Here is a 24,346-nt window from a genome sequence, read left to right on the forward strand (position 1 = left end):
CCAGGGCTACAATGCCCAAAAGGCCTCTCAAGAAGGTTTTTTGCAGAAAATCATTGCCATGTGGGATCGTAAGAATGGAACCCAGGTGTGTTGGGAAGATACCAGCAACTAAATGGGAAGATTGGTGCGGGTGACTAAGCATATTTAAATTAAGGTTGAAAACAGGGCTGAGAATTCACAGGTTCTCCCTAAGTAGTCACTGATTGATAAAAAGTTTGATGGAATTTAATTATATTATGGTGGACATGTTTCATGCCACTTGTGTCCCTCAGGATCTAAGACAATTCATCAGGAGCTTAGATCAACTACATAATCTTCTTAGGGTGGATTTTCTAACCTAATGGTGTCATACAAGTGATTCCCCACCTCTGTGATAAACAGTAATGGTTGTCTCCCAGACTTAGACTCCCTGTGTATGGATTGTTGTCCTAATTCTAGTGACCCACCTACAATGAGAAACTGGTCTCTTGAGGTACATGGGGGACCTATTATTCTCATGATATTTTCCAGAGAGAGTCCAGGCTCTTTTGCCTACCTGTCATCCACATCCCCAGATAGGGACTCAGTTTCTCAGTGTAGCAGGGTCATTAGTATTTGGACTACAACCCATACAGCCAGCCCTCCTAAAATGATTACATTTCTTGGACTTCGACTCTAAAAGTACACCCTCCTGAGTTCCAGAGAACATCCTGATGCAGAAATCCATACATCATTGTGGGATGATGTCAGCCTACGATCTCCAAATACATACTGTCAAGAGGTGGATGATAGTGACATGGCTCTTCCATGTATCCATAACTATTACTGGGTTTCACAACTGGTTATGACCAGCAACTGGGTTGCCTCACAAGGAGGACCATCACATGGCATGGATAGGAATGCTAAAGGGAAACGGGGATAACAGCAAGGCCCCATAGGGAAATAGAAACTGCCAGGCAATACAGTGACATGGGTAGGGTGGCCTGCAAAAAAGACTCCGGATTAAAAGAGGCTTCTATAAAACACACTCCACTTTTGATGAGCACCATTCTTATTGAAACATACGCAGTGGGTTTCAATAAGTGGGACAGAAAAGGTGAAGCTGTGGTCTTGGTGCCTTTGAAGGAATTTGATATTCATGGCTTCTGCACAGAAGTACACATAAGTACACATAACCTACAATGAATCAATTCAGCATCCCCTCTCTTCCCAAACTAAAGCATAGCTCTCTAGCAAAGTATTACCTAAAAAAGCAAAAAAGTGGCCTCAATAATCTATAGGACATTGGTAAACCCTACAATATACAGTAAGCAAACTGAGCAAAATGGGAAGTTGATTTGAAGGAACTGGATAAGAAGAGATTAGAATGGGAAGAGGCCTTGCAAACATCACAGGAAAGTGGCAATTAGGGCTGAGCTTTAACGGTCTCAGAATAACATACTGTACAGAATATATCATGCTAGAATGTAATTGAGCTTTGAAACGTCAGACAGACCTCTGTACTATGGGGTGCTGGTATTCTTAAGATTCCTTCAGTGCCTTTGAGGTGTCCTAACTTAAGCTCTTCTGTGAAGAGGTCCAGATGTTTTTTTGGCCAGAGTGGTAGGAATTTCAATAGAGAATAAAGTGTAACTTCTGTTACATGCCATTTGGAAAGACATGCTGGATAAATATACTAATATTTTTTCTAATATAAACAAACAGCCAAAAAGGGATTTTGGTAAATTATGCAAAAAACACACAATGTCAAGCCAATATGACTTGGTGTATGGCAGTGCAAAAAGAGGATAGGGTTTGACCCAAGTAATTCAATAAAGCATGAAACTCTTAGGGAACAATACTGTGTCATTGCAAGATTAATTGGATACCTGCAGTCTCTACAAAGGTAATGATTGATTATGTACTGAGATAACCTGATGTTTGGTGTTAATGAACAAGCCACTTACCTACAGTAACACCTTTTCTGGTGGATACGCCAAACACATTCTTCACCTTGTAAATATGCACAGGAACCAGACAGGGTGGATTTCTGCATGATGGTGGGGGACACCACGCTACTCAGAATGAATAATTAACCCCGGTGGAGTGCGCCCTTCGGAAGGCTGCTTCTTTGCCAATGCCAGATTTTAATGCAGAGAACTATCCAATTGAGAGTTGATCTGCTTCTGCACCGCATTGCCTTGCTCCAGACCCAGCTGATGTTCCTTAGTTCAATGGATGTAAAAGCAGAGTGCCCTCTTGTGGTCCAAACAATGAAGTAGCTCTTCCTCTTTCAAGGGATGAGGCACTTAAATGTTGGGAGCTCGAGTCCTTACCATCAGTTTGTCTGGAAAAAAGATGGTAAAGGGAAGCTGGACTAAGAAGTCCTGAAGTTCTTACCGGACTCGGACTTTATTGCAATCAGGAAGACCATTTTTAAAGTGAGTAGGTGCATATGAACACTGCATTAGTTATTAAAAAAAAAAAAAAAAACAGGAAAATGAGAACCAGATTTAACTACAACAGTAGCATTCCAAAGGGCTTAGGTGGAAAAAATATGGCAAACCTCAAAAAATGCATCGCAACCAGGGATCTGGACAGGGGTGTTCAGTCCAGGGCCACAAGGGCGAAGAAGCAATCTTTAACCTTAACCTGCGCAAACCATTCCCTGATGGAGAGCAGGAATGCCTTCAATGCCAAACAAATTAATGTAGAGACTTATCTCCACCTCTCCCAGATGGCCTACCCAAGTCAGCCATGATGCGTCCGTAACCAGTCAACTAAGGCTGGGCTAAAAAAGAGGGGTCTGTCACTGGTCCAACTGCAGTTGAGCATCAACCACTGCAGAGGATGACTGAATGAAATCTGACAGGGTCGTTTGGTGCTGGGGCCACTAGATTTTCTGGTCCTATTGCAAAGCTTGCATTGTGACACTATGGTGGGAATTTTCTTATTTTCACTTTTTTGGCACTGTTCTGCTATTATCATGTTTCATTATCATTGCAGTACGTCTTTTGTCTAGAAATGCAGCCAATTCAATAAAATTAATTGAACCAATTCCTGCTTCTGATTGTCTTTGCATGTATGGGACAAATGTAACTGAGAGAAAAGGATCTGTTCCACAACGATTTCCCTGAGAAATCAGAATGTCATGCACAAAGCTGCCACAAATCGCCTCTACTCTTGGATATTGGTGAGGTACTGCTGGCCGGAGGGGTTAGGCCGACTGTGGTCATACTGTGTGGAATTGGACTGCTTTTCACAATCTGGTGGTGCCGCCCGAATCCAGCAGTCTCTGTGTTATGAGAGCCAACAAGATATGGTGCTGCCATCATTTGGTTAGGCACTGAATTATGGATCTCCCTGAGTATCTGTCTCACTATGTGCTAAAGGCACCCCAATACCATAAACTGAGACGATCGTGGTATTGAGGATTGCTTCCTCCACTGAATAGGTAGCACCTATTTAAGGCTGTTTTTCCAGTAGAACAGGAACTGGTCACTGGCTCTGCTAGACAGCGCAGCAGAGGTCACAATAGTTTGCTGTAATCTTCAAGAGCATCTGGAGGTGAAAGCAACTGACAACTTTTTTAGAAGTCGAAACTGCGAATGTGAGTGTCTCCCTTCCCGAAAGGATGTATAAAATGAAAATACAATTAGAGGGAGACATTGAGCGCACCATTTATATATTCTGGGAACGACTAACTAGAATTTATGGCATTTTATTGGTAAAAAAAGATTGGCCATCAGAATTTGTCTGTAATCTCCCATGAAGGGAAGAGATTATTATGCCTTCTTTCTCGTCCCTGTACAGTTAAGAAAGGCTTGCGCATTCGATTGGGCATTAGTACAGCCCCTGCTCTGTATCGCAACTATGTGGGGTAGAAAAAAATATTCTTTCTACCACATAATACCAATTAGGTCCCAACCACAGCCTCAACCTCAATATCCTATTAAACAGGAGGCTACCGCCCCCTGTGAGAGAGATTCTCACAGCTAGAATACCAGGGTGTAATTGAGCCCTGCGTCTCAATGAATAATCACCTATTTCCTGTAGCTAAGCCGGACCATTCATAAAGAACAGTGCGAGATTACAGACATTTAAACAGTCATACACACACATCTGCTATCCAAATAGCACATAGCACAACACTCATCAACAATATAGTGTGCAAAAAATAAACAACGTTGGATATTTTCAACTGCTTCTCCTGCCAAAATATAGCATCGGATAGTAGAGATCTGACAGCATTTAGCATTTTAGGCTTGCAATCCAAATTTTGTAGGCTCCCTCAAGGGAATAAGAATATTCCTGGGTTATTCTCAGTACGTGTAGCATTCATTTTTTTTTTTTTTTTTTTTCCACAACACTGACCCTGAGGCGATGTTCTATGTAGATGACATCTAGCTTACGAATTATGATCTTGTTCAACATACAAGACAGGTGGCCCGCATTGTTGAAGGACTTGCTGAATTAGGCTACAAATTCATTTTTAAGAAAACAAAAACTGCCATCCTCAGCATCATATTTTTGGGACAGGAGTTATCAGATGAAGGAAAGAGCCTAGTTCCCCACTTCCTAGAAAGTGTGCACAATTGCAACCAGAAAATATCCTAACAAAGCTCCAGTAATTACCGGTCTTTTTAAACTCTGGCAAAACTTGCATCCCGGATCATGCACAATGCATTAAACCATTATGATTTAATACACCCCGACTTTTCAAGCAAATATTGGACAATCAAACACAGTCCAATCTCAGAGCATTGCAACAAGACATGGTTGCAGCAAAACACTTACACACAAGGGACAACAGAACACATTTGGTCATCAGAGTAATTGCTGGTGCCATTGGCTTCACCTATTTAACATTTAATGAGGGTGTTACCGTCCCTATAGCATACAAGCCACATTTGTATTCCATAGCTGAACAACGCTTTGCTCCCACAGAAAAGATTGACTGCTGTTCAAAGGGCTCTCAGAGAGACTGACCTCTGGCATAGGGGAAACGCATTGTTGTGTCTCAAATCCCAACCCTTGAGGCTGTCACAAAAGCCAGCGTTCCAAAAGCGAAAGCATTACATCCATACTAGATCAACAGGCAACGTCTGACAGCCACTAATGTACATTACATTTTTGACCCAAAATTACAAACTCAAGAATTTCTGCAATATGAACTGGAATATCCAATGCCAGCAAACACTTTGCCTACTGACCATTATCACACAATTATTTACACTGATGGTTCAAACTAACCTACAATAGGCACTAAACATCAATACTCGGCCGCTTGCGCAGCAGAGTGGCTACATGAAAGAGGCTGAATTCCATCCACAAAGTACATACTCGCAGACTTTAGGGGGCTGCACTGCACAACTAGCAGAACTTAAGGCTCTGGTGATGGCACTGGAACACACAGATCCAGGAAAACTGAAATTAATAGTCTGTGATTCGCATCACTGTGTTCAGTCCTTCAATGAATATCTGCATTGCTAGCACCAGAATGGGTTCAGAGATTCATAAGGCAACACCATCAAACACAGGTTGCTGTGCGGTAAAGTAGAGAATCTGAAAAACTCTACCCTTTGCCCATGTAGTTAATACATTAGGACATCAATGTGCAGGAATACACATTGCAAGCAAACGCCTTGGCTGATGAAGTGGCCAAGTCAGCAGTAGCTATGGCTTCTGTTGCTGCACTTGTTCACAAGCGCGATTAGATTAAACACTGGCTGCTGTGAGAGCTCCGGCTGATAGCAAATCATTACAAAGGCATATCCTGCCAAATATTCCTACTGCATAACTAGCCTGAATACAGGTGTGGTGCCCACTATTTTAGTACAAAAACCCTATAGGTGGCCAGGTCTATTCAAACAGACAAAACAATATGCACATCTGTCAGCAAATAAAAGGGTCCACCGTCAAACTCCCACCAAAGACACACTCATTTAAAAAAAAAAAAAACATTACAATGTGTGTACCCATTGTGATCCTCTGACACCTGATTGTGCATACAAATACATTTTGGTCACGGTTGGCTCATGCTCCAGATTCCTACGTGTATGGCCACAACAATCAGCTGATGCTCCAATGGTTATTAAAGATTTGCAAGTCTTTATTGGGACATATGCAGTTGTGGCTTTCCACTCAGACCAGGGCCCTTCTTTTCCCTCAAGGGCATTCAGGAACACCGTGGCTTCATTAGGGGTTCAAGGGCAATGGTTCAAGGGCATTTCTCATCCCCCTACCAGAGGGTACTAGTACAGTGGAACAAAAGAACCAAGACCTAAAACAGTACTTGACAGCGAGAGAATTAGGCACAGGTCATTGGCTTAATCACCTGTATGGAGTCCAGAGAGCACTTAATCTGCTCAGAAGGTCCTTGGAAGGGAGCACTCCATACGAGGTGCTGTTTGGAACACAAATGTATGTTCCAGATCTTGATGGCTCTGGCGCATAGGAGGCAGACATCTTTTGACAAATTAATGCGTCAGTGTTTTGCAGAAATTACAACAGTTCTTTGATGAACACATCTGCCTGTGCCACCTCCTTGGGAGTAAGGGATGCACAAATAACATCTACTGGCTGGATTCTAAAAGTTGGAGACCTAGTGTGAGAAAAGATTGCTGTGAAAAAAAAATTTTGGTCCTTCATATCGTGCACCTGTTCCAGTCCTGCGAATACACTAACAGAACTGTTATTCTACCGTCACTGGCTGGTTGAAAGGAAAACCGCTTTGTCTCCATTGATAATGTTAAGTTACACCAAGGGGCCGAACTTACACCGCAGACCAAGAAGACACCTGGATAGTTACCGAATTCCTCTCACTACAGACCAAGAAGTTCCTCTACAGGTTTTGAGCAACAATGCTGACACTTCCCTGAGGTTGGGGAGGGGAGGGGGGGAAAAGACTATCTTCATCTGTGACAAGAAACATTCAAAGTAACAAGCAATTCTACTCAAATTCAACTCAAACTGATGGAATTGTTTACTACAAAACACCAAAGGAAATTTCTGTCAGTTCTCCACTTCCTCACAAGGCTGCAGTCTTTGCACAAACTGCTTCTGGATATTTTGCAGACATCAATGACTCCTTCACCGACTCACCTACTACTTCTTCTGCAACACCATTGTCAAGAGCACATAAGCTGATAAAGTGGCTCAAAATTAACTATTTTATTCGTCCATTGAACTATCTATGGCTCGTACTGACTGCACTTGCCTTTCTTTAGATTGGGATTGTCATTGTCTTTTTCTTACTCATACATGGTCATTACCTTCCTGAACTCTCTGCAGTAGAACTGGTAGATGAGGTCCTAAAACTGCATCTTTCCTCACATACGGTCTGTTGAGACTTGTCGCTAGTGAAGATTTCAGCTATACCAATTCCTGTTGGGACTTGTCTGGCATAAAGTATCTTTTGATATATTTAGTCCGACTGAGGTTTCTCAAATTCCATTGGTTTTCAAACTTTCATTGAATGATGTAAGAACACCTGGGGTTGTTTCTAATAACTGGGAAGTAAAAACAGTTGATTCTATGCTTTGAGCTTGAATAGTGTATTGTATTTGGAAAGTGAAGACATTTATCAAACAAAAGAAAATTATGGAGATATGTCCTGTTAGAATTATTATGGACATCATTTCATTCATTTGAGCAAGCACCCTGAAAACGTTTTTTTTAATTATGCACAATGGGAACATTGTCCTACCCCACCAGTGGGGAGTTCTAAAACATACATGGAAAAGTTTGCATAGTTTTTGGGGCACATTGTTCAAAATTCTGAGTCCCAATATTTTGAATTGCCTCCAATGGAAATGCACAATGTATTGTTAACAGACACAAAAATGATTCTGATTCCTTTGTTTCCCGCTTGGCTATAGAAGGCTATGAATATTGGAAGAAATCAATTGACTTAAAGAGTGTTTGGGGAACTAAACATTGGCAAATACAGGGAAAGGATGCTTTTAGAGCATACCCGATACCTTTACAAATGCTATTCTTGAATGATACTGTTTAACAAAAAAGTTGCCTGGGCTTGGCAAAAATTAATTAATTGAATGCACTGATGCACTGAAGAGCAGCTCGACGGGTGGGTCCAGAAAAGAACATTTAACAGCACTTACAAGTCCTGGTGGGTGGTTATTATGGCCAGTTGACACAACTAATTGTCATGTGTGTTTTGTAAACTCCAAGGGGGTGGGGGAGGGGAGAAGGTTTAGAACAAGCAGACCAGACTCTTGTCATGTGTAATCAGAATACTTGGGTATTGTGACAACATACAGTGTGGGGAAATTATGCCAGAAATGGTTAAAATGTTTCTCACTAGATGCTGTAAAAGAACACCTCAGTCTGTCAAATAACAGACTTTCAAGATTTCCTGTTAGGCCCCAGAAGACTATGTTAAAAGTGCTTCTTATGTGCATTCTACAAAGAAATTTGTAAACTTTAAGAAGCTGCTGCTGCCCGGTTAAGGCAATCAGATCAGGAAAACTTACAGAACGCATTAGCTGATGTAGATAATGAGATTAACAACCTGTCTGACCGCATATACACACCGATCATTTCTTCTGCAATTGACATTATGCAAAATGATATGTCATCTTTACAACATGGCCAGAGTCAACTTAGGTCCATTCTGCAGTAGGGCTGGACACTACAGACATTAAAAAGTGGTCGTGTTCCCTGGCAATATGTTAGCGTGAAAGACTTATATGCCACACTTAATTTGCCGCAAAAGCAACAAATAATGGCTAAGAAAGAAGCGACAGTTAGAAAAGTTGCCTTTTACTGTAGCGGGAATTCTGTCTGCAGTATGGATAATTCATGGGATTATTAATCTGCCTATTTCAACACTACAGCTCATATCTTCTTCGAAACACAATCCAGTAAGCAGAAATGAAGGGCTAGGAGATAGCTACATTCATAATGTGTGAGCTATCCTTCTTGTATAAATGTTTCAGTGGCATGATAGAGGTCTTTCTTAGTGTCAGTGAATAAAAGACATCTGTGAGCCATTCAATGGTTTATAAACAGCTGTCCTTGCATAAGCATGTAACGTCTCTACAGCGAATTTGGCTTGTTAACTGAAGGGAGTTCCTATCCCCTTGATTCGACCAGCATTCCAGCTGCTCTCAAATAGAAATCATGTGCTTCTAAACAGTGAGGGCTGTTGTGGGATGCAAGCTGAAATTGCCTACATAGTTTCGGTCTCCAAAATTGTTACCTTCTGCGGTAGCAATTTTGTTACTCTCCTCCCCACCCCTCCCCCCCCACACCACGCAAATGAAGAAAGTAGCAGTCATTTGGCCTCATATTGCTACTTCTAATGTAAATTTTGACAAGCTAAGCAGACTAAAAGCTCTTTTGTGGTGCTGACGTCTGCCTGCGAGACCCATGCGCTCTAAGTAGTGAGGTCACCTGCAGAGATAGTCACTTTTAAATACAAACTTTGAGCCACTTCTGTGAAATCCCGGGACGAATTTTCAATGTGTCCATTTCTGCCGGGATTGTACGTTTCTTTAAGGCTGTTGGTTCTGGGTTCATCAGCACCTTTTCGTCTATATTTGGTATAATACTTTCAGCCATACACTACTTTTGAGTATTTTTAAGGGGATTTCCAATTACTTTGGCCTTAATTAGTGGCATTTAGCTGTTGCTATTTTTTTTTTTTTTTGCACTGGCTGCCACTTTTCAGCAAAGAGGACTGATGGCACTTTCAACAGCGCAACTGTGTTGTGAACGCATGATGCAGTATTTTGGAGCACCACTCCTTGAAGAACTGGAGTGCAACTGGTCTTTATTGTTCAAACCGGTCCTGGACTGTGTGCAGCCCATGTTTTGTTGCCTTTGGTGCCTTTTCGATGGGCACTGCAATTGAGTCTTTCTACGTGGTGCTTACTTTCTTTGGAAGCTGATCTGTTGATGTTCTCGCTGAGGGCTCATTACCAGACATGCACGTTGAGGGTGTATTTGCTACGGGAAGCCTCCAATGATCCGCTCTGTGTGGATCAGGTGGCTGTTGGTATTTCAACATCTGGCTCTACACGGAATGCAGCCGCCTTGGCTGGAGCGGACACTTTGGTACATGAGTGCTCTTTGGTTTCCCTTGGCACCCGTTTGGTCACATTAACACCTGCCGAAGTGGGATCTTTCCTTGATTCAGTTGTCATCGATACAACTGGCGATTTTCAAAATGTCAATGACTTAATATAATGTTGACATTCGACCTTTATTAATAAAATTGCTAAATTCTAAATTGCCTATTTATTTGGCCTGCTTCAATATGTTTTGTTTGTCAACTTGAACATTTGTGCATATATTTTAGTTTAGTTTTAAGATAGTAAAATTGGGCTGACCTCTATACTTTGAACCAACATTGGAGCAGCATTTTATGGGGAAGGTATTTTAGCCATAGGCCTGCAACTTGTGCCATTTAGCCTAGAAAACAATTCATTTCATTATTTTAGCAGAAGCTTCACTTTGTGGTGATGTTTATTCTTTTATCTGTTGGTCGCTCTGCTTAGAAACAGTTAATTTTTCAGCACAACATTTTCACACTGTGCTTTGCTAAAGGCTGTAAATGATAATGTTGTTGGTACAAAGAAAATCATATTCCCTATCACCTCATGGAAACATATGTGTTTTTACATTAGGGCTGTCTTCTTAGAACACCAGATGTTTCCAAAACCTCACCTCGTGACACTATGGGGGGTACTTTTCTTATGTTTCACTTTTTTTATCATCACTGCTCTCTTATGTTTCCTTATCATGCAGTACATGCCTTTTTATCTACTACGCAGCTGATTCAATAAAATTATTTGAACCAATTCCTGCTTCTGTTTGTCTTTCATGTATGAGACGAATGGAATAGAGAAAAGGGTAAGATCTGTTCCACCGCAATTTCCCTGATAAATCAGAATGTCATGCGCACGGCTGCCACAAATCACCTCTACTCAGATACTATTGAGGTACTGTTAGCTGGCCGGAAGGGCTAGGCCAACAGTGATCACAAAGTGTGGAAATGGACTCAGTTCCCCACAATACAGTGGTACTGCCACCCGAATCCAGCAGTCTCATTGTTATAATGAGAGCCAACACATCAGGATCAAGGATGGAATATGCCCCAACAGAACTGGAGTGAGGTCTAGAGGCGCTAACACCCTTTCGCCTTCTGAGGCAAGCAAGAATGCTGGAAAGAGGCAGAGACCTACTTGGACTTCTGTTTCTTCTTTGACTTACCCACAAACAAGATCCGCCAGGTGAATGACTTAATGAGCAGGTCTGCACTATCAGCTACAATTGGGAGTGAGAACTACGTAAAGATTGCTGGTGCTTTGCGATGTAGAGTTTTGTAGTCACAGATGACTTTTGGAAACTTCTGGATCCAGGCCGTATAGTCCTGTGTTGGATTCAGAAAAAATCTATTCTGAGTAAAGGAAGAACTAGAAGAGCTCTGATGTGTCTGTAGGCACAAAAAGAAAAACTGCATCAGAAAACATGGGTGGTGCTTATGAGACCGTGTTCGTCGCATACAGTGTGGAACGTCATTGATACAGTGGTCACAAGGCGCCACCTATTGGCGTGCAGGAGCACGGCTTTTGAGATTCCAGGTCCAGTCTAGTGCCTGGTGATATTCAAAAGGTGAAGAATCGGCAGGTAGAAGAACCCTTCAGAAAGATCTATACTCTTATTATTCAGAAGTTGAAACTAGTATACATTGTACCACTGACGTGATCTTTGAGGAGATACTGCCAAATTGTGTGTTGTTTCAAATGTGTATGGGTCTTGTTAAAAGACTGACCAAGTTTTCAATAAACCATATACACCTACATATATACATATACACATATATACATATATATATACATATACACATAAAGAGATTTAACAAAGACAGTCCTGCCCTTTCAAACTGCTTACAAGCTTGAGGATCCTCAGTACATTCTTAAACATGTAAAACTCAATATGGCTCTGGCTGTAAGTTTCCAAATGTACCCTAATGTAAGACCACTTTCCTCTACAAAATAAACAAATGAATTACAATACTGTCAACACCCTTCTTGTAAAAAGGTTAAAGCAGTAAAACTGGGTATACTCGATCATTTTAAAAAGCACCTATTTTATTCCTTAAGGACAAATGTGATTGAATAAAAATTTCTTGGGTCACAATCCCTTCAAACGTATATTTACATTAAGCGTGTACACCATTTTTAAATCCAAAATATTTAACTCCATTTAAAGCTTTACCAAGACAAGTGTGAGTGACTCAGTAGACTTTGTCCCACATAAGTAATAATCATAACAACTTTCTGAATTAACCTATTAGCTTATATGTACTAGTTGATTTCTTTGGTTTAGTAACAAACTAACATTTTATCAGCATAAAAAAGTGATCAGCAGTAGTCTGTTTTAATAAGTATCTTCTGATTTGCTCCAAGCTGTTTTACTCAAGAGCAAAGTTGTTTCCAAATCACAAGTTAATGGTTAATGGATGTGAATCCAACTACAGCAGATCTTCAGTCCACTGCAGCACACAATATTTGAGTCACAGACAATCATTATGTTACATCTCATTTTATAGAGTGTTAATTTAAATATTTGTAACAGATTACATTTAGAAAACTGTCCATCCTAGAAACCTACAATTTAGCTAACAATTTAATGACTATGTTTAAAGGAACCTGTAATACAGTGCACACTGAGCACCATAAACATTTTCAAAATATTTTCTTTCAGACAACAGCTATCCTGGTGTGGTGGTTTTTAAATTGTTACCTTACAGACATCACAGAATCTTGAAAGGATTCAAGAAGCTTGCATTACCCTTCTGGAGGAAACAAAGCAGGCTTAACCTGTATCAATTGGTTCACTAAAATGTTGACAGCATTGTCCAAACCTCAGTTAATGAATTACCATGTTTTAAGTAGGACTACTTGTAGTAGCCATTAATACTTGTGGGATTAAAACAAACCTAAATGACAACTGTTCTCAAAAGTTCAACCTACCTTATTCAAAGTACAAATAAATCACCTGACTGGTTCCAGAAAGCAACCCTATTTTAAAGTCAGTCTCTTGTGCTTTTGGGGATAAATTTCGATTCAATTAAGGCATTTAATATATTTTAGAACTGGCACAAATGTTCCAGTAAACCAACGTTTTCTCTTCCAGATCCTTCTCTAGCATTTCCTTTGAGTACAATATACAAAAGCATGTTCAAACTTTTTTTTAATTTTTTTTTTATTCGTTGGAATTATTTGGTTGAATCACTTAACATTGAGGCTGACAAAACTCAAGCATTCATTTTTCAGCAACATTTTGTTACATGTGATACGTACAGTACTATGTCAAGCTTAAAAAAGGCATTTTCCAAGATCACTATTTCAAATAGTTTGGTGTCAAGTGCATCCTCCTCAAAGTTTGTTGCAAGTAAGAAAAAGTTACTACCTGAAAGACTACTGTGAATAGAAAAGAGAATTATTTCTCAAGTGGGTGTGGACTGTAATGGAGGTTTAGCAAGTTTTATCTTACCCACAAAACTAGATCTCCTTAGACTGTGATACAGATAATGTTCATCTCAATATCAGATTCTAGAGTACATTAAAATTCTAGCTTACTTTTCTGTCTTCATTAAGATTCAGTGAGCATCCTAGCTGTCCTGGGAACTATGGACAAGCAGAACCAGATAGCTAAATGTCCCTACCTTCCGAATGAGGGGGTTATGTCCCTTTCCATAAATCAGGTTTTCATTCTATGGTCAAGAAATGAACTTTAAACAGATAGTCACAAATAGATCTGTCAATATAAAAATGGGATTTTTAAATGTAACCAATGTGTAACAACTAATTACACAACATCCCACGTGCCTACATTGAAATATTAAGCACTGCACCAAACTGTTACCATTTAAGGTATTTCAACTATGCACTTAAAGGGCATTTAGGAACCAGATGTAAATCAGAGCACTATGTGACCTTCTCTGGACTACGACACTCTATATTGATACAATCCAGGAAGAACCTTAGGCCTCAAATGGTTGAAAAGCACTATATGAACACCAATTCAAAAATCATGAAAATGTGTGCAGTATTTGGCAACACCAGCTTAATATATTTTACATACACACTTCAAATGATAATTCAGCTCAGTTTGCATGCATACAGTTCAACAGTTCAGAAGAAAAAAGTAAAGGAAATCAATCTTTTGGGCTTCACTGTACTACCAACCAAGACAACATCTAAAACACCCAGACTGGGGGCTACTGATGGGAGGGACCAATTTTACTATCAACAGGCGCAACTCTGGATTAGACACCACACAATTAAACCTACAGCCACACAACCCCTACACAGCTTGGAGAAATGGCTGATAGTTAGGAGATAAACAGAGTTTGAGATAAAAGCAATTTATTCAGGGGCAGACATACAATAAAACCGTGTGACAACAGATGAGTGGGGATTAGGTAGAACACTAAGTATGAAGGAATACAAAGGAAAAGGGTTTCAGAAGTCAGCGCTGCAGTCAAACACTGATAAGAGTGGCTTCCTCTTGGCACTATATACACCAGAAACACTGCAGGTACAGAACACCCCTTCAAATCCAAAAACTGCTGACAGGGATGTGGGAGTTCGGGATCACTGCTGCACCTGCTCTAGAACTACCTGCCCTAAACTCACCCGATACAGGGAGGTCTTCACAGACATTGGTAGAATGTTTAACTGCGCAATCTTGCAACTCCTAGGCTATTCCTTTCTTGGGGTAGATGCCAGGCTCTCACTCTCTGGTCTCCTAGGAAGGAGCTAATTACTGTGCTATTGTGTGCAGCCACGTAATACTGCAGGCTTGCAGAATGGATAAAACACCTGATCATACTCAGTGGCTACACAAGACTTGGGAGCTCAGAAGTAGCTACATTAATCTCAAACGAAAAAGGGAATGGAAGAAAATATGGAACCTATGCCTGAAACGGCTCTCCAAGGAGTTTAGAGAATTGATCTGCCCCAGATATCTTAAAGTTCACCTTCTAACAGCGCTGAAGGGAAAGCAGGGCAGCAATGCACCTAAGGACAATGACAGGAGATAGGTGGTTTCACCATGCACCAGGAGAGGTGAGTCAACAGCCATCTAGTTGGTCGCTTTTTTGGGATAGGAGTGGCAAGGGGAGGAAGACGTTACTTTTTATGGCTGTCTGTTTTTTAACCAGTCGGACACTGTGATAGAGGCTTGGTCATATTGATACATTTATATTAAGCCAATAAAACATAACTGATTGCAAAACACCAAGACTAATTCAAGTGACCGGGTCCATAGCCAAACTAAACCAATATTATATTTGCTATGGACTTGTATGTACGAAAACACCCTATACACATCTAATAAACCAACACTGAACAAAAATCCCCAGTGCCCCCTCATTCAACACATCAGCAGATTCCAAACATAACTGGGAAGCTTGGTGGGGGAAAAAACACAATTGATCATGAAGGCAACTAAAATACACCAATGACATCTATATCACTGTATCATAACCTCTGCAAATTCACATGTAGGATAATCTAATAAGGATTATCAGTACCCAAAAACGTGAGTGGAAACAAAAATGTCTTCCAAGACCACCAAAGATGAACAGCAAAATATAAAGAAATTGTAATCACTACTAATATGAAGCCAATGTGCCATAATAGTGAAAAGATTTTCCACATCAAAGGTGTCAGTTCTCTAGGGAACCACGCATCCAGAAACACCACCAATGAAACACCATGCAGCCAAAACTGGAGAGGATACAGATTGCCACCACTACATCTACACAGCTGCTGGTACCAAGCGGCACACCCATGCACCTATGAAGACGAAGCAGACCATGCAGCAATACCCAGCGCTCGCAAGACTACAGAAGCTCAAAAGCATCCAGTGCAGTGATATCACAATGTGCAAGAACATCAGAACTGTGCATGCATTTGTGCCACGCTGCTGTGTGTTTATAATTCACACTTTACACTTGGCCATACCTAAACACCGGACATGCCGTCTTCGATGAAAAACTGCGCCAAAAGCCCAGATCCAATACAGGAGTGAAAGTGTTCATGTGTATAAAAAAGAGAAATGCCATTTATAAAATAAACTATCATTACAAGCCACTTCATCAGGTGGGTCACTAGCTCATTTAGTTGGCATAAATGTCCTAGCACACATTTGGATTATCTATTACCTCGTCAAATGCTGTTTTACAATTGCCCACCTTTCCTTCCAATGGGCACTCCAAAAGGATCAGTCCTCTAAGAACTGTCTATAAATGCATCTCAGTAACATCTCCTCAGATCTCCTCTCTGCTAACACCATCACCTTTTCTTCTTTCACCAGTCCTCCAGGATTTCTAGCTCAAAGTCATACATAGCTGAATGGCTCTAAGGTTGTTGATGTTGACTTTAGTTTAAGACTGCCAAGACACTCCGGAACCATCTGGTTTCAGCAGACTAGATTACTGCAGCAGTCGCCTGGTCTGCCTCCACTACAACTCCCCTAGCTAATTTTCCTAAATTGCAACATATATGTTATTTCATCTTTGTAGACACACATCCATTTACCCCCACAAAGTAAGATGACTCAGTACCAAATACTAGTGTACAGATCAAGCAATCAGACCTATGATATCTAGCAGATAGCCTATCACACTACTCATCACAACTTTCACTCCGCTAATCACACAATTTTCACTACACCTAAACTGCAATGTGATCCACCGCCCTCATCCCCTTTCCCAGTTTCCATGCCTTTCATAGTCTATTCCATTAGACGCCTTACCACCTGCCATGTGTATCACTCATTCCAGGGGGCCACACTAAAAACATCTATAACAGACACATTACGACATCTACCCACTTTATTGTATCTGTACTCATGTACATCCTTAGCTAGCCGTTTTTTCAGTATTCTCTCCGTACATATTGTCCTTACCAATCATATACACATGGTTGGAATTTATTATTAATCTGTTAACTTCACTATACATATAAACAATCCAAACTTCCTTGACCAAGGTACCCTGACAAATGCCAAGTACAACATTCCTGGTAGAAATGTGTTGCTAAATAAACGTATCTCCATTGATACAAGTACCTGCAAATAAGGATTACACACAAAAATACAGCAGGCGGTATAACAGACAACTATCATCAACACGTGCTGAAGAAAGACTATTGGCAGAATCGCATTTTCGATTTCAAATTCAAAGCTATTGATAGGATACATTTATTTCTAAATAATTGACTGAACAATCAGATTTTATTTGCTGAAGCATGTATGTTGCTATTCAGTGGAGTATTTTACATCCAGGATTATTAATTAAGCACTCATGAAGTACAAAAGAACTATATATAATATGAATATTGGTTATCAATCCACGTAAAATGGGAGAACCGGGGTGGATTTTGCTTCACCCTCTTAAACCGTTTTTTGTCCTTGATGACTACAGAACTAGTTTCCTGTAAAAAGCTTACATTCTCCTTTCAGTTTGAAAAATGTAAGATTTTGATCAGCCTTTGGAACTAAGCTTCCATAAATCAGTCTCTAAATGTTTGCCAGGCGATGCATACAACTATTAGGATAACTCTAGAAATTCATTTGCATCCTCTAAGTTAAGTTATTTCTTTACTAGGAAATTTCTTTGTTAACTCTATAGATGTTTATTATCCAACAGCAAACATTTCTGTTAATTTCCAGAGGGAAAACAATCTAGAATCTTGCCTGTGGGTTTTTTCAGTAGACTGGCTCTCAGAATTTTACTTTCCATTGTATTACTGTATTTCATACTCATCATGTTATTCTCATTTTCACTGCAATATGTTATTTACGTTAACCACACTGTGGTCAGGTCCTGTTCAAGAAATCATACTTTGCACCTTTAGTTAAGAGGACAGCAAAAGCCTTTACTTAGTTTACTGCCTTTTATGCAAATTAAGGGCATCCTTGTGATGTTCTTACCCATTTTAGGCAGTCTATGTTCACCACAGTTACAAAGTTGAACCAAGAAGTTAACTTATCACCAATGTTTAAAACAAAGCAGCACTATGTATACTTGACTGGAACAGGCACCATATCGAAGGTATTTCCAGGAGTGCATGTTTGAAGAAAATCTATAGCTCAGGTTTTCCACCGAGTACTAAATTTCCTAAATCTTTGCAGTGAAACGAGTGATGCCTGGTATGGAGCAATGTGTAAGCTTTATGCAAGCATCAATACTTTACATTTTCAATGAATGTACATTCTTATAGTCCGAAGTCTCCAATCCCTGGGAAGAAGTTCATTTAACAGAAAATCTCAGTAGGATACAAATCTTAAAGCTAGCTACCTAAACTTAAAAAAAAAAAAAAAACACAATCCATAAGCAAACTTTCAAAGTAGCAGTTCACAGGGAGTCCACAACGATAATAGATTTTATCATTAGCGGTTTTCACATCCTCTGTAGTAAAAAGTAAATGTAGCGATGTACATATGAATTTAGCAAGTATACACATACACAAACCACAAAACGTAGAAACTTCAATATGTAAATTCTACTCTAAATCAATTCATCAAGTTGTACATCATACAACTAACAAACAACAAAGCTAATCTTTAATGGATCTTCAAAAGGCTAGTGACCAATCTTGCATCCAAGTGTCAAGCGGCACAAAGTTTTGTCCCCAAAAAAGGTGCAATGCTTGGTCTAAATTTGCCATATTGGTCCAGTCAGATGAGATACTTAAAGTACATTCTGAAGGGCAAGTTCTGCCCTTCTGATTCTGCAATGGCTCCTAAATCTTATTTTAATTACAGTGCATGTACAGGAAACAGCGAACCACCACAATTACCTCTTATGTACAGCTCCGCGCATTGCTTATTGCCCAGGGGACAAAACTCACCTTCTCTCGTTCTGCGTGATTGTCCCCTTCTCTAACTTTGCAGCAATTGAAGACAACACCTTGCTGGCATCATTTGCAAAGTCCAAGTCACGTACTTCTGCTGGCGAAACTGGTACAATGGCAAATGCCTCTTTGTCTTCCTTTACTGGGGAAGTTCCAATCTAAAATCAAACAAAAATCTTTAGCTGAAGTCCTTCCTAGAGGACTAGGGTTTCAAATCGGAATTCACACAATCTCAATATAATATGGGGCATCAAAGCCACATCTAAAAAAAAACTGGTTGGTTGTAGAAAAAGGAGGGTAAGCCACGTTCTATGGGAACCCCAGAAAGGACTCTGCAGAGCAATGTAGCATGGCAGATGCCACAGTTACTGAACCTCGTGCGGTTTTCAACTTTCTTTTACTTGTTACTGTCTGGTACTGCAAAGATCATACTGGAGCAACATATTTTGCAAAGTGTACATATAGGCAGATACCTCAAGTATCCGATGTCCCCGTTTCTCAGATGCATCCCTTAGATGAGAATTTCTTCACTTCTTAGTCCTATTGCAAGAAGTATTATCTTACAAGTTTGGCTTCTCCAAGTAGATAAGAGGGCCTTGTTGGAACCATGTGTGTTTGTGTGCCTATGCTACTGGGAGCACTCACATTTAGTGCAGACCTACATCACAAATTGATGAGTAGTCCAAAATGCCATTACCGAGCCAGAATGGACAAGTGACAGAATAAAAAGAATTTGCAGTTAAGCAACTTAGCCTTACAAAGCAACTGTATACATTTTAAAAAACTATTGGGAGGTGGCCTAGGCTAAACATTAAGAGAAAGCACAGTACTAAGTTGTGGTTTAAGAAAAGATTGATAACCTTTCAAAAGTTTCATGAAGAACGCTTATAACATTCACATTGATGCCACACGTTTTGATTTTGACCTTCTCCATAAAGTCACACATGCGGTCTTGGGTCCGAAGGAATTAGACACCAGCACAACGTATACTGTGGAGTGTCTAGCACGTATATAAGAAAACTAAAAAGCAAGCAATGACATGTTCTTGTTTAGATAACTACTAATTTCTTCTTTAATTAAAGTTGTGCTACACTTTCCGGGATCTCCTACGGAAACGTAGGAAAAGGGCAATTAATCCTCAGGAATGTATACGTGAGAGAACATTTGGAATGAAGGGCAGATAAATACACCTTGTCCACATAGACAGCTTGCCTACTTTCACATCTTTTCTGCAACAAGTCTACAGTGATTTGTAAAAGGCTAGTCGCAGCTCATCCCAGAAATTGTTGGCTTTGCAATTAATCCCACTGTTCCTGTGTCCATATTTCTTTTGCAGAAACCAGTCTACAAGAGCAACATGTTATTTCCATCTAATGCAAGACTGCTAATGTACCTGCCATCTTGATTTAGCAACTTAAACAAGTTACTTACCTTCGGTAAGGCATTTTCTGGTAGAGGTAGGATCTAGCTGCAGATTCCTTACCTTTAAATTCTCCCCCAAGTGCCAGACTGGATCTGGAAGTTTCTTCCAGCATTCCCTCTGCACATCAAAAGAGGGCATCTTTCGACTCTGTAGTGATGTCGCCCACTGCATGCGATGTCGAAGTGTCCATTTAAACCCCTCTCTGTCACGCTGAGGTCAGTTTCTTGCATGATCATTTTCTGCACCATAAACGCAGAGCTACATTTAGAAACTGCTTATGGAAACAGAGTGCCTAAAAAGAGACCTCTTTGTGACAAGTAATTACAAAATTCGAATGAAGGTATATTAATGTCAAGAAAGGGATCTTTGAGATAAAAGGAGAACCCAGTTTGCACAACAGGGAGGATCTGTAAGGAATGTGCAGCTACATCACATCTCTACCAGATGATACATTACCGAAGGGAAGTAACTTATTCATCTAAGAGACATCTAGCCACAGACTCCTAACCTTTGAATTAGATACCAAAGTAATATCATCCCCAGAGCAGGATCCACAAACTGATTCTACTAAAAGTCTGACTAGAACAAGCCAGTCTAGAACAATAAAAAAAGATGCTCTTAGGAATTCAGGTGAGTAAGAACATACACTACACCATAAGAACTGTGGTAAAGACCACAGGCCAGTAAAGTCAAAGGCATTCAAAATCTATAATGTATAATGCACAGGAGGAAAATAAGAATGTAATTGCCTATGTAACAATAAAATGAAAAAAAAATATATATATATACACACACACACACACATACATATACACACACGCACACACTTCTCAAATTACTGCAAAAAGCCCAGTCACTCACCTGGTGAGAGCAGTGCAGAGCAACAGGTGCAGATCCTGTTAAATATTCCAAAAGGTAGAAAGTGTCACAGATGCAGACACAGAAGATTTGCACTTCACGGGTTCTTTTCCCCAAGGTACATTGTTTCAGTATTGGCCATGAGAAAGACCTTTGTGGTTGAAACTCGTAGCTGAAATAAACCTGTGGTGCGCGAGACTTCTGTGTCTGCATCTGTGACACGTTCTCCCTCTGGAATATATATATATCTCTCTCATAGACAGAACCTGCCACTATGATGTAAAATATGTAGACGGACTGAGCCAAGTAATCCGCAAGACAGTACTAATATAAGAGGATGGAAAGTGTGTAAGACATTGCACACCACACTAGAGGCTGCCAAAGCATTTAAACTAATGCCAACCTACTGGCTAACTTACAACCAGGTCACCGATATAAGTTTGAAAGACAGCAGGGGTTAAAAAGAAAACCTTGCTAGTATAGAAAAAAAAAAAGACCACAGCATGGACAAGGTGAAATAGAGGCCAACACACAGAAGGCCTAGAAGAACAGGTTACTTACTTTCTGTAACAATTTATCGGGTAGAGGCATTCTAGCTGCAGATTCCTTACCTCAGAATTTCCCCCAGGTGTCAGACTAGGATCCAGAGAGATTTCCTTGGGGCAGTACCCTTGCACGCCATCAGGTGGCATCAGTCGACTCAGTATGTGTCATTGGTGTCGTGGTCACCATGATGACGCCACGGACGTATTTTAGGCGGCACTCTGGCGCACTGACGTCAGTTTCCTTTCACAATTTTCTACGCCAGCAGCACAGAGCCATGAAGAACACTGAGAATGGTGCGCCAGAACTAGGGTTCTGAAGTGGAAATCCCTTTGTCCCTACAAATCAGTTCGCAGTGAGGGGAGCATAGGCGGGTCAGTAAGGAATCTGCAACTAGAATATGTCTCTAGCAGATAAATTACTAAGGGCAAGTAACTTGTTCAACAGAGAGAGACTTCCAGTTGCAGATTCCTTACCTTAGAATAAGTACCCAAGCAATACCATCCTTGTCCTGCAGCACCGAACAGCCAAAGTAGCAGTCTAACAGACCTGGCTGTCCAGGCAGTAATGTTTAGTGAGCGTGTGCAGGGATGCCCATACTGCTGCCTGACAGCTATCCAGGATAGAAACTACGCATGCCAATGCTGTGGCAGGAGCCGTTGCTCTGGTGGAGTGAGCACGCAAACCCTCAGGGGATTGCTTCTTTGCCAGAGTGTAGGACATTTTGATGCAGAGCAGTACCCTTCGGGAGATGGTACACTTTTGCACCACCTTCCCTTTCTTCACACCCACATATCCAACAAAGAGCTAATCATCCACTGGGAAATCACTACTACGATTGAGGTAGAACGTCAACACTCTTTTTGGATCCAGACGGAGTCTCTCCTCTTCATGAGAGGGATGTGGGGATGCTTAAAAAGTAGGCAAAGTGATGGATTGGCCTATGTGGAAAGGCATAACAACCTTAAGAAGGAAGGATGTCCTTGTAAGGAGCACCACTTTGTCAGGGTGGACAGACAAAAATGGTGTCTTGGAAGAAAGAGCTTGAAGCTCACTTACTCTGTGAGCAGAGGTGATGGAAATAAGAAAAGCAGTCTTGATTGTGAGAAGCCACAGGGGACAACCGTGTAGCAGCTCAAAAGGAGCACACACAAGGTAAGTTAGGACCAGGTTCAAGTCCCACTGGTGCATAATGAACGGGGGTTTGAGGAAACAAATGGAAGAGTCCCTTAAGGAACCTTCCTCTAATGGAACACTTGAATAAGGAAGGTTGATCTGGCAATCTAAGAAAGGCAGAAATGGCCAATAAGTAACCTTAAAGGGTGCTCAAAGCAGAGACCTGCTGGACCAAAGAAAGACTAAACAAGAACCTCAGAGGTGCAGAAAGGGAATCAGACTTGTTGGTACACCATGCCACAAATTTATACCAGCGACAGGTATATACCATTTTAGTGGATATACACCTGGCTGCCAGACCAACATCAAACTTTGGGCGGAAGGTTGAAAGCTGTAAACTGCCACCGCTCAATCTCAAAGTAAGAAGGCAAAGACTGGACAGGTTCAGGTAGGGAACGGTCCCCTGCAGCTGCAACAGAAGATCCTCCCGAAGGGGCAGTCTGATCGGAGGATCCCTAGCCATGCTCAGTAGCTCTGGATACCAAACTCTTCGTGCCCAGTTCTGAGCCACAAGAATTACTTTGGACCAGTCGCTTTTGATCTTAGGAACTTTAGACAGAAGTGGTATAGGCAAGAAGGCCCAAGTTCCACTCGAGACGAAAAGCATCACCGAGCGAGTGCTGCCTTGGAAACTCCAACGTGCATAACAGTTGACATTGCGTGTTCTCTGCGGAGGCAAACAGATCTAACCAAGGCTCTCCCCACTACTGAAAGAGGCCTTGCGCCACCTCCAGATGGAAACGCCATTCATGATAGACTATGCATTGACAGCTGAGTTAATCTGTTCTGACATTCAGGGAACTTGTCAGATGTTGATACACCAGGACTATACCCTGATGTTTCAGCCATGTCCAGAGGCACAGAGCCTCTTGACAAAGTCCACGACCCCACTCCGCCCTGCTTGTTGCACTACCACAGGATGGTAGTGTTGTCCATTAACACTTGCACCACTTTCCCTTTTAGAGAGTGAAGGAATGCTTTCAATGCCAGTCATCACCCAAAGTGCCAAAAGATTGATGTAGAGTCTGGACTCCATTGGAGACCAGAGACCTCTAAACTCCGCCTCTCCCATGTGGCCGTCCGATCCTTGGAGTGATGCATCTGTCACTACAGTAAGATCTGGGAGCGGAAGGGAGAGGGATCTGCCTTTGACCCAATCACGATTTGAAAACCATCACTGCAGGTCTTTCGCAGTTCCCTCTGAGATCTGGACCATGTCGGAAAGAATTCCCTGATGTTGCACCCACTGGAACTTCAGGTCCCACTGCAGAGCCCGCATATGCCATCTGGCATGTCTCAAGCCAGATACAGGCCATGCGGTCCAGCAGCTTCAGTGTCCTTCTCACCAAAATCCAGGATAGAGGCTGAAACATCTGAATATCCTGGCCTCACTTTGAGAGAATAGGCTTGAAGCTGCACTGTGTCCAAATCAGCTCCGATAAAAGGGAGCATCTGAGGAGTTGTCAGGTGTGACTTTGACATGTTTGTA

The 24,346-nt window shown here is 41.1% G+C and overlaps 1 protein-coding gene across 5 annotated transcripts in view; it reads right to left on the reverse strand.

Moving 5' to 3' along the window:
• ITPR1 (inositol 1,4,5-trisphosphate receptor type 1) overlaps positions 1 to 24,346 on the reverse strand; it is a 1,104,774-nt gene that overhangs the window by 705,191 nt on the left and 375,237 nt on the right. For all 5 annotated transcript variants that reach the window (XM_069206352.1, XM_069206351.1, XM_069206348.1 and 2 more), the window contains exon 14: positions 18,855 to 19,015. In XM_069206352.1, the coding sequence (XP_069062453.1) occupies positions 18,855 to 19,015 (161 nt within the window). The remainder of the gene's footprint in view (positions 1 to 18,854; positions 19,016 to 24,346) is intronic.

This window comes from Pleurodeles waltl, chromosome 9 (assembly GCF_031143425.1).
Source record: "Pleurodeles waltl isolate 20211129_DDA chromosome 9, aPleWal1.hap1.20221129, whole genome shotgun sequence".
In the NCBI taxonomy this organism is placed as follows: domain Eukaryota; kingdom Metazoa; phylum Chordata; class Amphibia; order Caudata; family Salamandridae; genus Pleurodeles; species Pleurodeles waltl.